Raw genomic sequence first — 15,956 nt, 5'->3', positions numbered from 1 at the left:
GGATTATGATACATAATTGCACAACAAGCAAATGGTAGATAGAAATCAACACTGAAAATTGCCAGCGGGGCCACCCAGCCAGCGTACACTGTGTCAACTTAATGTGAGAGCTGTCTTCCCCTTCACACATGACGAGTACTCAGAAACAGGAAAGGTTTGCAGGCGCAACAGGGAGCAGCCGAAAAGCCTGCCCTGGCCTCACCTGGAGCCTCGGTGCGTGCCCTTTACTTCCCGCTGAGTGGTGACTCTCCACCAGACGTCGCCGCGGGGCCGTAGAGCCTTAACCCGGCGTGCCGGGGCTTCCCCTCTGGGCGCCTCCCGAGTTGTTGCCGCGGGCCAGAGTCCATCAAGGTTTAAACAGCCGCCCTGACACAGGCAATTCCCCCTTCGAGCCTGAAAATAGGGCGTTGGAGCTGGTTTGCCGACTCCTTGCCTCTGGGCCGCAGCAGCTGTTTAAAATGGCCCTACAGCGTCCTGCTGTCTGGCACTGCGCGTCGGTTTTGAAGATGCGTAAATGGCTTTAGGGTCCTTCTAATGCAGGGGCTGAAGGATCATCCTCGCCCAGAGTCGGCTTCAGCTCCTCTGTGTCTTCTCCCTCCCAGACAGGAAAGATTGCATCCTGGAGCCGCTGTCCCTGCCAGAGCGCCCCGGCGGCTCCCCCACGCTGGTGGGGTCTCCATCTCTGCCTTGTGCTTTCTGCGAGGAGCTCTTCCCCCCGACGGAGCAAGACCAGCTTCTGAAGCACATGGTCATCGAGCACAAGATGGTCATAGCGGACGTCAAGTTGGTCGCTGACTTCCGAAGGTAAGGACTGCTTTTGTTAATAAAGGAATTAAGTGTATCATTCCTGGGAAGAAAGGCACCACAATTATGAGAATTTCTTTTCTTTTATAAGTTTCTCCTTAGACTTTCAAAAAAAAAAATCTTTGCACTCCTCTGTCTTCTTGAGTGTGTAGGTTGTACTTGAGAATGTCACAAACTGTTGCCAGTCCCACAAATTCTGGAAACAGACCAGCTCTCCAAGGAGTGGATAATACTCCCTTTGCCACATTCCACAAGACTGTTGACATTGCTGATCTCCACCAGACTGATATTATATGTATGTGTGTGTGTGTGTGTGTGTGTGTGTGTGTGTGTGTGTGTATTTGAGGCCACTGACATTCTCTAGCTGAGGAAGTCCTTCCAGAAACTCCAGAGTAGACTTGGTAAAAGGCCACCAAGGGTTTGGCAACCGGGAGCCTAGGCACCTTTCGGGCCAGAAGGGTGTTTTCCAAAGAACTCCCACCGAAGCGACGTGAGGTGGTTGGAACCCAGAGAAGGAACCAGGCATCCAACAGGCCAAGAGGCCGGAGAGTGCAGGCGTTGGAAGACGCGCAGGCGGAGGGCCTGGTGAGGGAGGCACCGACTCCGGGCGTGGGGGAGTCGGAGGCACCCGGCCTGCACCGCCAGGGCCCACAGGGCCTGAGTGCGATGCCGGGCCCCTGACTCACCGGGAGCCGCTCCGCACACAGGTGGCTGGGCAGGCGTCCCTCTGCCCCCGGCCCGCAGTTCCGGGAAGGGCTGGCCCGAGAGAACGCCTTCTTCTCGGCGGCTGCAGGCGGGTAGCGGTGTGCACGGCAGTGTGAGCTGGAACTGGATGAGCATTTTCCTTAGAAACAGCGTCTGGCGTCGTCACTGGCTTTGCATGGTTACTGAGAGCACACGTTTTGATAGATCTGACAAGGTCCAATTTTGGGGTGTTCTGTCCTTATTTCCCTGCACAACAGAATAGCCCAGACACTGTCATGTCCCCGCATCTACACTCGGTGTCCCCGAGACCGCGCCGGTCCCAGCAAGCACCTGCTGCCCCGTGGCGGGCCTCCCAGAGCCGCAGGCTGTGTGCCTGGGGCGGCCGAGGGGCTGCAGACCAAGCGCCGAGCGCGGACTTGTGACCAGCACTCTCCCTGAGCACCGTGAGCACGTCCCCGCATCCGTAAAATGGGGCGGCACCAGCCCTCCGAGACTGTCGGCCATCACAAAGGGAGGCCGTGGAAGGCACCTGCTCTACGACTGTGTCAGCCTCACTCCTCAGTGGGCAGAAAGGTCACTGTTGACCCGGACTCGGGCCTTTGGACTCAGTGACGAAATGTGGGGGTCCATCACCCTGAAGAGGCATTGCATAATAAAGTGGGCACTTGTATCAAAAAGAAAAAGATGCGTTTCTGATGTGTTGTCTAAATAAAGTGCAGTTAACATGTACTTTAAATTTGGAAACCTAAATTCTCCTTGTCAGCTGTCCTCCTAAGTAAGTAATATTTTTACTCTCAGGAAGTAGATATGTGATTAATCCAAATGGAGCAGGAATATAGGTGAGTAAACTCGGTTCTTTTAAATACCTTTCACTGTATCTCGTCCCCTTTAGGTAATGCCCTCCCACCATGCAGGGAAACTGAGACTGTCTCTCCAAAACAACGCAAGCAGGCACTGTGCAGTCAGAATTCATTTGGAATCTTTTCACTGTTGTCTGGCGTTTCCAAACCTCGGAACAGCAGTTAAAAGGGGGGAGGGTGGGGGTGGGGGGAACAGTGAGGGTTCAGTGGGCATAAATCAATTTACTCAGAACTTCTTCACAAGTTGGATAATCCATGTGTACGCACACACACATAATCCGTGTGTGTGCACACTTGCACACACAGCTTCTCAGCAGTTGTTGCTTCCGAGCAGAATAAGTAATAAAAATGATAAGTGACAAATAATAGATAAGAGATGGACTTACCTTGTGCTTTATAACAAATAAACTGGAAGCATTCGTGTTAAATATATTTGAGACTTTATTTATTGGAACAAAATAACAGTTCTCAGGTAAAGGCAGTACGACAAAACAAACATAAAAATTCTTTCCTTTGAGCCATTTAACTTAGTTATTTACACCGAGCTGTTTGCTAGCTTTACTCGGTAGATAAAATTTTTCCAGGAGATAAACGTTAACCCCTTGATTCTTGGCCCCTTCCGTATTAACTTCCTCTCACTCAGGGCTGCTTAATTAACAACATATCTCAAATCCTCATGCACCCCCGTCCCCCCACCCCCCCCCCAGCAGTGAACACGCCAGTGGGGGCCTGGGCAGGCAGGGTACCATTACAAAAATTTTCTTGTGAGACAGTTTTGTGACACATGATCGAAGTTCTTCCAGAAGATAAAAAGTATTTGCTGGTGACCTAATAATTACTTTTATAGCTTTTTAATGAAGTATGAAATGCTTTCATAACTCATCCAAACAAAGAGTTCGTACGACAGTATCTCCTGGCTGCCTTTACGTATGGAGTGGCTGCGACTGCAGCTTTAAAGGAGCTGGAGACGCGGAAAGAAATGCAGAGGGAGGCACGGCCTGACCCCGTGCTGTGGGGAAGTGGGCTCCGGGGGGCGGGGAGCCGCCGCAGGGAGCCTGAGTGGAAGACCCAACACCTTTAAGCCGCCCTTCAGTTGAATGCAGTTGATCTGGATGCTTCCACCAACCACAGGGAAATGCATATATTGACACCTCTTCATTCCCGTTGTAAACCTAAAACGCACTGGTAGGTGTTTAACTAGGTAGGATGCATGGGAAGTGTAGACTTAGGTCAAGTGCACACTGCAGTTCAGATCTACGGGGTAGTGCACGGCAGTGTTTCATGTATTTCAGTTGTGTGGGAATTGATGGGTATCGTTTGCTTTGTAACGTGATTTTCCCCCCGATGTTGCTGTCACCAACCTTTGGCCAGGACAGAAACATTCAAATGACAGCCTTGTGCCGACCTCTAGGCCACCCGGCCCTCCTTCCATCCGAAGCGGCTGAACAGCACTCAGAGACGTTCCTAGACCTGGCACCAGACAACGCCACGCCCAGAGCCCTCGCTCCCTGCTCTCGGAGCAGCGAGACCACCTACCCGGTGGGAAGGCTGCCAGACGAGGGCGCCCTTCGGTGTCCTTCTCTCCCTTCCTCCCACGGGAGGTCCTCCCCTCCCCCCAGAGGCAGCATCTCCCAGCCGTGCACGTCGGTGATGTTAGCCATCGCCTCCCGGTGTCCGCCACCCCGAAGTAAACTTGGACGTGGAGTGAGCGTGGGACGGGCGCTGTCCGTTCAGCACTCCGGGCGGCAGCTCCCGCGGTGGGAGTCCTTGGAGGCTAAGCCCCGCGGACTGTTGGGATCCGCACGCCGCCCGCTGCGTGGGGCCCTCCCTTCCTGCCATCTCTTGCCTGGACAAGCAGTTCCAAACCCACAGCCCAGACAGCTCGCGGCACCCTCCAGCGTGGAGGCGGGAGGTCGGGGCAGGTGGGGCCAAGGGCTCCTATCAGGCCGCGTGCTGTGTGGAAAAGGAAAGAACGCCTTCTTCCTTCGGAGCTTCCTTTCTGTGGCTCAGTTTCGTCCCGTCAAGCATCCTCCTTGGTCTTTAAGAGGAAAACCACTTCCTGTACCCACTGGAACTCGAAGTCCGGGGGCCCGCTCCTGCAGTTTCCCATGCACGTGCCGCTGAGCCCGTGAGCGTCGTGCAGAGGCAGGCAGCCTGTGCGTCGGGGCTCACTGCGGCCTCAGAGCCCTGCAGACCGGCCACAGCGGCACTAACGCTGTAGGGGCCTGACCGCTGTCCTCTGTCTGTCTGGACGCGTCACCCAGACGGCCCTCAGCAGACCGGCACTCAGGACGGGCCTCCTGTGTTTAAGTTCGTTGTCATGGCACCTCGTTCCTGGAAACAGATGTGCGTGTATCTCAGTCCGGGAAAGCAACCCGTCTTCCCCTCCTGGCACCCCTCACTGGGGTATGGGCTCCTTTGCTCACTCCTTTGCTCCCTCGCCCCCGGTCGCCGCCCTGCAACAGGAGGCCTGCGGCGGGAGGACGAGAACAGCGGCTGGAAGGACGGGTTCAGTCTCCGAAGGCTCCTCTGCCTTTTCTCTCTCCCTTCTCTCTCTCTTCCTGTTGGGGGTGGCGAACGGAGGAGCGGAGGGTGCTGGCGCTGGCCCCCGGTGGCCATTCGTAGGCACCTTCCCTCTCTGTTGCACTTTGAGGGGTGGGCGATGCGCTGGCCTTCCGCCTCCGATGGGCCCGAGCGGCAGCCAGTGAGCTGGCCGTGGGGCCCGCCATTCTCCGGGGACCACTTGGCAACTGAGACTCGAACCGCCAGCGTAAATCTCGGGTAAATGGGAAGACGGACAGGTTATCGAACCCGTCGTTCTTTCTCCCGCGTTCATCAGACACGCAGGTCTGGGCGTTACGCATGTAAGTAAAACCTGACTGCTTTTCCAAGGCCAAGTCTGCCCCGCGTCAGACACATATGGAGTTCTTTTGGAGCTTTTTTCTCCTATTATGTAGAAACCGGATTAACTTCAGTCTGCTGACTTCATTGCATTATTATTGTGACCTCTGTTATTTTAATGTGTGAGATAACCACCTTTCATTTTATTGAAAAATACATACATTTTAAATTTATATAAACTTAGATGTAATTTCAGAAAAATTTAATTATCCCATAAAAGAATTCATTTTAATTTTCCCAAATGTCTCTCCTGAATTTGTTGGTAGTAAAGTTTAATCATTCCCATGCCTTTGCAGGGTAATTTCATTTTATTAAATACTTCATATTTCTACAATGCTCTTCTGCCTTTCTATTTATAAATTTTCTAGCAGTGTTTTGTCAGCATTTGATTTGTTACTTTGGGATAATTAAATGCTATTATAAAATGTATTATTCTAAAGGAAGTACTGTATTAAGTCAATCATCATCCCTTTTTTTTGTTGTTGTTTTGTTTTTTTGTTTTTTGTTCCCAGGTACATTTTATACTGGCGGAAGAGGTTCAGCGAGCAGCCCATCACGGACTTTTGTAGTGTGATAAGGATCAATTCCACAGCCCCACTGGGTAAGGAGACATCTTGGCTACCATCTTTTGCCTGCAACCCCAACATTCAAAGCAATAATCTCACTTTCTTAAATTAGAATTCTCTCACTTCCATGACAGCTAAAATTAAATTGCTCTGTTTATATTGCCGAACTTCAATACAGCAAAAGGAGACCTAGATACCAGAAGAGATCTTAATAAGTAGAAAGATAGACAGATGAGAGAGAGATCATTTTTTAAGGAATAAGTCCTGGAAAAAATGGTGATTCGTGTCTCATTTATTTTTCTAATCTCTCAACAGAGGAACAGGACAATTATTTTTTGCTGTGTGACGTTTTACCGGAGGACAGAGTGCTTAGGGAAGAGCTTCAGAGGCAGAAACTGGTAAGAGGTGTTTTCAAGGATGAGCAGTGTGTCGGGAACATATACAGAAATCATTGTCGTTCCTTTCTGTTGCTGTTTTTACTTTTTATTTTGGAAACTTTCAAGTGTACACCAAAGCAGGAGACAATACATCCAAATCCTAAAACAGAAAAAGAGTATACACTTGACCGAAGATTAAAGCACTTCATGTTAAAAGTGCAGCAGGGATTGGGGGGATTTGTCTTGCTTCCTGGATTCTCGCTAAAATAACAACAGAGCTTACACATTTAAGTGTGATTTCAGCTGCCTGGCACATGGCGGACGCCCTGGGCTGAAATGGAGCTGAATTGATGAAGGTCTCTTTTCCCCTCTTCCCTGGAATGTGCTCTGCACCAGCTCAGCTTTTGTCCCCCGAGTGCGTGAGCTTGAGGCTTGGTTAACACGGGAGCCCCCCTCCTTCGCAGCCTGCCCCCCGAGTACGCAGACTGTGAAGTCTCAGCATCTGTCCTCTTTTAAAAAGGGAGCAGCGTGTGCGAGTGTTACAGTGTCATTTTCATGGCTTGAGCAGGCATGAGTTTAAGGTGTTAATTTTGTTTAAAAGTGTGGTTTTTCTTTACTCTTTGTGGTTCATCTCAATTATTAGATTGATTGACATCAACTTGCTCTTCCTTCAGGGGCTATTTATGAGTATCCCTCGTGTCTTCGGACTTGACTAGAGAACATATCATGAGAGAGCGCTGCGGTTTCACTGTTGCTGCTGAATCCTCAGGGGATCTGGGAGGAAAATAAATCCAATCTCCCACAGTCACGTGATCTGAGAAAGCCCCTGAAGCACTTTATGTATTGTGAACCTCCCAAATGATTATTTCTCCCCTAAGAAGGGACGATATTGTAGGAGGTTGATTTATATGTAAGAAAACAATACGCTTTTTCTGGAGCAGCAAAGCCAGTGAGGTAACCGGGCTCCCTGAGTTCCTCTTATTTTCCTATCACAATGTCTTAGAAGTCAGCAAAAGAGGGATGGATTTACTGTGGCATTTTATGGATTTGGTTCGCTTGGACTTCTTCATAAGTCTTACTTTCTGGGAGCTTTTTCTCACTCTTGCTCACAGCGGCCTTAAACCAGGAGTAATCCACCTGTCCTGACCCTGGCACCCACCAGGGTTTCCTTTAAGAACTCACACCCCGGCTTCAGCCACCGCTGCTGCTCAGCACCCAGACTCTTCACAGCACGCCTGCAGATCCCTAGAAGTAGCCACCTCCGCAAACTTCAGATGACCTGGGAAGGTTCCACGGGTTTTCCCCACTTCGTCAAGCAGTTCCCCCAACACCAAGTATAGGACCCGCAGTTCATCTCCCTTCTGACGCCGTCTGCCCAGAGAAAGCAGTGGGTCCCACAGGGTGAGGGCTCAGTCCCGCCCCACGGCCCCCACTCCAGGTGCCCACCCCGAGTCCAGGGTGTCACCTCTACTTCTGACCAGCCGGCTATAAGTCAGAGGTTCCCACCACCCCTCCACAGGTCTGACTCATTTGCTAGAGCGGCTCACAGAACTCGGGGATCCCGGTTACTAACTAGATTTATGTGCATAGTACAAAGATATGGAGGAACATGAGTGGGCAACAGCCAGATGAAGAGATACACGGGCTGGAGGCCCGAACAGAGGGCTCCCTGTCCCTGCGGAGCGTGAGGCCCGAGGGACAGCATGTGGACACGTCCCAGTCTGTCCACCCAGAAGCCCTCCAGACCCTGTCCTTCTGGGCCTGTGTGGAGGCTAGGGCGCGATGGACTCGGTCGGTGGCCATTGGTGACTGAACCCAGTCTCCAGCCCGTCTCCCCTCCGAGGAGGTGGGGGTCGGGCTGGGCAGTTCCAACCGTCTAGTCATGGTTGACGCCCCGGCAGCCAGTCTGTAACCTGGGGGCTCCCCGAAGGTCACCTCAGTGACACAGCGAGGGCACCAGTGTGGCTCTCAACACGTAGCACACCCCGAGGATTTTAGGAGCTGTTGTGCCAGGGACCCAGACAAAGGCCAGATACACGCTTCTTATTACAAATGACAGCATCACACCTCTCCCCAGCTCCGCAGTCTGACAGAGCGACCGGTTTGGTGAACGTGAGCGGTGTGGCAGCTCAAAGGAGCAAAACGCGACAAAACTGTAGCCAGTTCGTTCATGGGCATCGAACTCCTGTTTAGCTGGATGATCGTGTGGAGAAGCTTGAGACATGCTGTGTGTCGTTAAAGCGTTTTAATAGCTTTTGATAAACGCTTTAAAGGTTTTTTAAAAGTGTTCCCTGGGTCTCATCGCCCTACCCTAATCTCCTGCAGCCGTGCTTTTCACCTACCTAAACAGGTATCCATGAGTTTCTCAGGGTCTGGTCCCCCGCCCAGGACGTCACCCTGTGACTGCCACCACTGTGCGGATGGCACACAGTGGGTGGTCAGGTTGCATTCCCCCTGGCTCACCTCAACCCCAGCGCTAACTTCCCTCACATTCATCTTTTCCATATGGATTTTCAATCAACACCTCAAGTTCAATTTGCCTAAAGCCAGACTCACTTTTTCTCTACCCAGACTTGCAATTTGCCCCTTTTCCTTCGCTCCCCATTCTCCTAGTCACTGGGTCTGGACATCTCTGGAGGCCTTCTGAGCTCGTCCCTTTCCTCCCCCGCCTGCCTGAGCCACTCGTCCAGTCCCATGGGTTCCTCTTTGGCGCCCAGTGCGCACGCCCTTCGGTGCGGTCCTGGCGCCCCAGCTCAGCCTGTCTGCGCACGCGCCCTCCAGCCCACGGATCGCCTCCCGAGTCTCCAGGTTCAAACACAGCCAGACCACTGTGGTCTCTTCTGAAGCCTGCCGCGGTCTTGATCATCGGTGTCGCCTTGAGCTTTTCCGGGCTCGAACTGCTCCTCCAGGGCCTCCCCCGATCTTCCTTTGCGTTACCCAGCGAGCACTTCGTCGTTTGCTCCGCAAGTCCGCGTGCGTTCTCGGCGCCGCTGCAGCCCGAGGCCCGGTCCCCGCAGAGACTGCGGACCCGGAGGGCGTTGGGGCCGCTCGGGCGGGCAGGCCACGCTCAGCGCTCCACTCCGCTCCGCTCCGCCCGCGGGTCCGCCTGTGCAAACGGCACGTCTGCCTCAGACTCCGCCACCCGTGCGAATCGATAGCCCTCTTCTAAGCCTGATCTTGAGTGGCTTTTCAATTATCGTTAGCTGTTTAAAAGTCTGTCTTCCTTATTGGATAAGATGCCTCGTAAGTGTTGAACTCGGACATTCACGTTTGCATCTTCTCTGAGCCTTGTTCACAAAGCATTAACTTAGATTTAATCCTGAAGCACTGGCCTGGTGTTTCTGTGAAGTCTTATAATCAGATCTCCCTGATTTGAAAAAGAGATGGAGGCAGGTGTCTTTAATCACTGGGTCACACTTTTCACTCCAGCGTTAACCAGCCCTCGGTGCCCATTTGTCGGCAGAAGGCGTGTGGCATTTGTAACTTCTCGGTGGCAAGATGTAACTTTTAATTAAATTGAGATGAAGGGAAATATCCACTTAGCTGCATGGAGATTTTTTTATTTTTAATCACTATTATAAATGTCAGCTTGAGAGGTCATTTATGACAACTATAAATATTTTACGAAAATTTTAACCTATGTAGCAATTTGATCCTCTGGAAAGGAACCATGTTTTTTTGTGCTTACTGCCACTTCGTATCTCCCACCTCCCGACAATAAAACAAGAATAAAATGAAATATATATCTTTCTCTAAGACTTTCCATCCTCCTTCCACTTTCTTTTATTTTTTTTAAGATTTTATTTATTTATTTTTAGACAGTGGGGAAAGGATGGAGAGAGATGGGAAGAGAAACATCAGTGTGTGGTTGCCTCTCATGTGCCCCCTAACTGGGGACACGGCCCACAACCCAGCATGTGCCCTGACTGGGAATCAAACCAGCGACCCTTTGGTTCACAGGTCGGCACTCAGTCCACTGAGCCACACCACCCAGGGCTCATGCCACTTTCTTACAGATTTTAGTGGCTTCTACTGAAAGATCAGATTATTTACTATCAGCGACTTCAAAGTAACAATCATTTTACATTTATACCTTTCTTGCATAATTCTTAAGCACAGATTTGTTCATTGCTTCCAGCACAACTGTCCCAAATAGAGATGTTATTGCCCATTGAATTCGACATTATTGTTAACGAGGCAACAAAGAACCAAGAGAGCTGCAGTGGCCACTGAGTCATTTTAACCTTCAGGTTAATTCATGTTTCCATTTAGGAACCCAATGTAAACCCAGTCTGAACCAACACTGAACCGAATCTTGCAGTTCACCGACTGAATTTAAATCTCACGTGGCCTTTTTTAATATACATGGGCTCTGTGAGAGCAAACAGGCAATATCATTTTCTCTGCCTACACAGAAAGTCAAGGTCGAAGATAAGAGGAGATGCGCTCAGAGCCCTGTCAGATCCCATGTTAAACAGGAAGGGACGCAGCTCCCGCTCTTCCCGACCCCCGGCCCGCGCCCATTCTGGCTGCGCCGGGGTCCTGCGTCAGATTCCATCCTCCTCTGTAAGCAAATGTGACATTCTCTAAGTTGGCATTTGTGCGAATGAAGAAAAATGAATGAGCGGGACATAAATGCATGCGTAAATAAATGTCTTGTTTCCAACGCTAAGAATTTTTCTGAAGAAAATCTAGTGTATTATTTTAGGTCAGTGGTAGGTAGGAATTTCTTATTCCTGTGGGCGTAAGTTTCTCAGGTTTCCTTTTACACCTTGAAGACAGTGTGTTTTAAGGGTCTCTGTCTTCCGAGAAACACAGGGCTGTTGTACCTGACCCTGAGTTCGTCCTGGAAGAGACTGGGCGGGCAGCACTGGGCTGGGCTGGCCGGGCCACCCCAGCAGTGCCGGGCGTCGGTGTGGAAGGCGGGGAGCCGTGAGTGTCCCACGGCCACCGCCCGGCCCGTAAGAGGCTGCCTCCTCTCGCCGGGCTGACTCCCTTATTCCCTTGACACAGACGGAGACGCAGCAGCTACTCTGGTTCTTGTGTGTTTGCCTTTCGCATGGGTTTTCTTCTGTGTTTATACTTTTTTCCTATTGTGATCAGCTATTTTATGTAAATGGTTACGTTTATGTTATTTTTTTCTCTGCTAGTTATTTTTTTTAGGTGTTCCCTCTGTCCTGTGTCTTGCTTTCCCTTCAAAAGCCCCCTCAGAAAGACTCGCAGTGGAAGGGAAACGCTGCCTGCCCGCCCTGCCAGCCAGCAGGTGGCTGTCGCCTCAGCACCGCAGTCTGGGTGGGGGCGGGGCTGCGCTGGCGTCTTCCCGGGGCTCGGGGGAGTGTGTCTGTCGTCCAGGTGGGAAATCACTCTCCGGCTCTTCTTTGTTTTATTGTCTTTCTTCAGTTGTTGGCGTATCTTCTCTCATTTATTTATTAAGATCTGTGATATTGTCAACGTCAACTTGCCTTTATCTCTCATACAAAGCTGAAACCACTTGATTTTATTGATTCATTTTTAAAAACTGTGTAACGTCGCTGATAATGTCTGTTTTAATACCGTTGTTCCTGCCTGTCCATGCAGAGCTGTGTTTTGTGTAAGTGTGTTAAGGGTGTTGTATGAGCACACTGCCGACATAAACTCACACGCCGTAGTCATCAGACACTGGCGAACAGCTCAGCGTCCCTCGGGGCTGCCTAGCATTTTTGTTTTCTTGACACTTAAAATGGAATTCTTTGGAGGAAAAGTAGCTTTTTCTTTGACCCTAGTCAGAGAGAGCACGTCTCAAATATTTGTGTGAGCTGCAGGCAGATTCCGTTTTGTAAGTGGTTGGAACTGTATACCCACATCTGTGCCCAAAATTTACTCCTGTTTCTGTTTTACTTTGTCAATCAAACGTGTCCCCTAATCTGTAAGTTAGTGGAAACTCACTGAGCTTTTCACACTCTGATTCCCTCATGTCGAGGATCCGTCAGACGGGATCAACGGAGGGGCAGGAAAGTAAGCCTCCGGCGTGTCCCTTGCGGGGGAGACTAACGGGGAGGCACCACACCCGCCGTCGGGAGAAAGCTCAGCGGGGCTGGTGCGCCCGCAGGTGTGTGTTCTTGTTGTTTTCCATCTTCCGTCTGTGCCCACCCTGCCCGGGTCTTTCTTTCTTCGCTCCCGTGTTTATGCCACACGGCTCAACAGCAGCTGGAGACACTCGCTCGGTCGAGGTGGGGTGTGAAGGCAGCCCCCCACGTGCCTCGGGTACTCGGGGCTCTGGAGACTCCCCCACCGGCCTGCCCCCGGCCCCCAGGCACCGCTCTGACTGCGGTGGGCTGTTGTGTGACATCGGACAGGGCACGGGGACCCTGGCTCCTGACTGCCGGCCGGACAGGTCCCGCGGGCTCTGCTGCGCCGTGTTCTGTGCGGGCCACACGGCTGCAGGCGTGAGCGGCGTGTGTGCCTCAGCACCTGTCGGGCATTTCTGGTGCCGGCAACGGAAGACGTCGGCCTCGGGTTTCCTTCCCGGGGTCCGTGCAGGCCGTTCCCGAGGGATTCGTCCTTCTGAACATCAGGTTCCGTGTTCCTGTGTGCTTACCGAAACTGACATTTTCCAAATCGCTTTTTCCCACACTGGCTGGTTTTTGTCACTTTCTGCCTAAGCCCATTTTCATTTCCTGGGTCCCCGTCGTCCCCTGTGGCGGGCGAGAGCCGCCTGCCGCACCTGCCGCCCCGCTAACGCCCCTGCTGCCCTCATGCATAAAGATGAAGGCGGGCGCTGACCCCTTGCTGCCGCACTTGACATTTTAAACCAATTAGAGCCGCGTGCAGCTTGTTATCAGGACTCCTCGCCTGACACGGGGGCTGATCTTGCATTCTTACAACTGTGGTTCGTATCCAGGTCTCGTCTGCAGTGAAAATCGTATCTGATTTCGTCAGCCGCTTTGAGAAGTTTAAACATACAACATCTGTGACGCTCTCTTCATCCTTCTAGTCTACAAATCCGTGAATAAAATGTAGGCTGTCCAGCCAGCGTTAGGGTTTTTTAGGAAAATAAAGCCACGGGGCTGGCGGGCTCTGATCTGCGCCTCTTGGTGAGGCTTTATAGGGGCTGTCCCCTAACATCGTACTCTTTGTTCGTAAGGGGCTCTCGGATCTGTGCCACAGCGAACGCCCTACAAAAGCTGCGCATCCCGTGCACCTTGTTCTAACTGAGTCAGAAACCGGCATAGTTGTAGTTGTGTGTGCGTGTTGTCTCTCCCGTCGGAATGTTCTACCGCCTCTTGACGACAAGAAGCTGGTCCGTATCAGACCCACCTAACGACACTCTCCTTGTGGGGAAGAGTCTTGTGTGGCCTGCCTCCCCAGTCCTCCATGCCCTGGACTCTGAACTCGTTCGTTCAGAACTAAACAGAACAGTCAGGGTTACGTGTCAGCTGCCTGCACGAGCTCCAGTGGGGGACCTTCTGGGGAAAATAAAGCAACGTGGTACCTGACAGTAACACCATCATTGGCACCAAGTAGCTATGTGGCTTTACACAGTCATCCCGAGATCCCTTTACAGGGAATCGTGAATCGTTTCCGGAGGTCCCTGGGCACGCTCCAGCTCCGAAAGGCCGGTGCTGAGCAGTGTGGGTCAGAGAGATCTTACTGGAGTGGACTGGTGTAGGTAGCAGGACTAGAAGTGGTCCATAGGGAGACATTGGGAGGATGGCCAGGAAGGAGCAGGCAGAGCATTCCTCGCATCGCTGCGGCCACCAGGGCCCGGTGTGGCCGGGGTGCAGTCGGAGCCCAGCAGGCCGGCGGAGAATGCAACCACAGCAGAGCTCCCGGCCCCCAGGGCCCTTCTTCCGGCCACCGGGCTCGTCCGTGCCCTGGCGGCATTAAAGTAGGAAAGGTCGCGTGCCCACGAAATGAACAGAAAACAAAACGTGGTCTCGGTGGTCCCCCTTCCCCGAAGGAGGGTCTGGGAAGGGTTCAAACTGAGTTTGCACAGTGGGCAAACGGCAGATCTTGACAGAACCCACGCAGGTAAGAACGGCAGGAGTGAAGGAGGTGCCTGAGCCGGCGTGGTGAGGGCCCACCTGGGAGGGACTCCAGCCGCGTGTCCTCCTGGGGTCGTGGGCAGTGCAGGCGAAGCAGCCGAGAGTCATCGCCAGCAGGGCCTCCAGACCGCAGGACACAGGACACGACAGCACTGGGCTGGACCCAAAAGCAGCTCGCCCCTCGGCCCTGCTCGCCCCCGGCCGCCCCTCACTTCCTAGTGTGGCACACGGGCCCCAGGGTGCGCGGATACAACTAACGCGTTTGGCCAAAGAAGACTTTGGGTGGCTTAGCATCCCTCTGGTTTGGACTCACGGATCTTTTCTGTGTGTTTGAGTCAAAACGGAGAAGACGTTGAGTGAGATCCCCCTCCAGCCCCGTCGGGGCTGTGCCGTCTCGAGCCTGCGAACCGGAGCCAGGCGGTGGCTGCCAGTGACGCGGACCGCGTCCTGGAGGCGGCAGGGCTCGGGACCTGTGTTCTCTCTCAGGCCAGGCCGTGATTTGTTGGATGTTTACTGTCCATCGCAGTTTTTAGAGAGCAACAATCAAAATCGCCTGATAGGTGAACCTTACTACCCCTTGTGTTTCTTCTGCTTCTGTCGTATTTGCTGTGCACCTGGGGGGTCGAGCAGGGCTTTCCCATCATGCACATGGGAGCTCCAGCATCTTCTGGTGCTGTGACTTCCAGAATCTCCCCCAGAAGCACCCCCGCCGGCTCCCTGACGGCTGCCCCGCACTCGGGCAGCTGGGGGTCTGGGCAGAGACGGGAAGCCCGCCCAGCACGGTCTCCCTGGCCCTTCTCCACGGCTGTGCTTTCTAGTCCCTCGTCCCCCAACTCCCACCGGCCCGGCACCCTACACACCAGCCGCTTCTTCCTCTGCCCAGCATCTGGGCTCGGTTTCTCCGTGTCGCAATTTGGAAAACACCACCCGGCAGAAAACGGGCCACGTGTTACTCTCTTGTCCCAGGGTCACGGCCCTGTCACCCCGTGTCCAGAACAGAGCGAACGCACGAAGCAGTCTGTTCTGCAGTTTACAGGGGAAGTGCAGTGTCTGCTCCTCCGTGGTGGCTGAAAGCGGAAGTTCATGAGTTCGTTTTAGTTACGGGAGCTTCTTATGTTTCCTTCAGTGGGTTTGCACTTCTGGGTGTTTGGCGGTGCACGGCCAGAAAGGCCACACGGCATGCATTAAGCTTCTGGACCCTCGCTCATTTTTTGTGCAGTTCTATAAATACTTAACAGAACCAGCAACAAACTCCACGGCGTTCCTATTTTGAGCCCCGTGCTACGCGAGAAGCCGGGGAGCAGCATGCCAGAGTAACATAAGAACGGCAGAAAGACTTTTTTTATAGCTTCAAAGAGTCTTCCGACCCTTTCAGAAGAGGGGGCGGCGGCAGCTCCCACAGGGGTGGTGGGTGACAGGCGGCGGGAGTGGACGCCGGTGGTGACAGCCCGACCCAGCCCCTCAGCACCCTTCACCCGCTGGGTCGTCTGACTCAGCCCTGCCAGCAGGGCCACGGGGCAGTTTCTTTCATTTCCTCTTGGAAGTGAGAAAACTGAGGCCTGCGGGGCCGAGTGGAGTCCAGGCGGGAGCCAGATTTCGAACCTGGGGCTGCGCAGTGCGTGGGAGCTGAATGAAGCTCCCACGTGTTTGCCTGTGCGTAGAAGCGGCCGCCCGGCAGGGACGGGAATCGAGGTGGGACTCAAAGAGCAGATCAGATCT

General features: G+C 52.8%; 1 protein-coding gene across 2 annotated transcripts in view; it reads left to right on the top strand.

The window, feature by feature from the left end:
* Nucleotides 1–15,956, top strand: part of ZNF277 (zinc finger protein 277) — a 65,828-nt gene that overhangs the window by 35,943 nt on the left and 13,929 nt on the right. For both annotated transcript variants that reach the window (XM_045828811.1, XM_045828812.1), the window contains exons 2-4: nt 603–804; nt 5,783–5,871; nt 6,152–6,234. In XM_045828811.1, the coding sequence (XP_045684767.1) occupies nt 603–804; nt 5,783–5,871; nt 6,152–6,234 (374 nt within the window). The remainder of the gene's footprint in view (nt 1–602; nt 805–5,782; nt 5,872–6,151; nt 6,235–15,956) is intronic.

The sequence above is a fragment of the Phyllostomus hastatus genome, unplaced genomic scaffold, assembly GCF_019186645.2.
Source record: "Phyllostomus hastatus isolate PE091 unplaced genomic scaffold, TTU_PhHast_1.1 phas_scaffold_78, whole genome shotgun sequence".
Lineage (NCBI taxonomy): Eukaryota > Metazoa > Chordata > Mammalia > Chiroptera > Phyllostomidae > Phyllostomus > Phyllostomus hastatus.
Note: the sequence above shows the minus strand (reverse complement) of the source record. Positions and strands in the feature narration are given on the sequence as shown.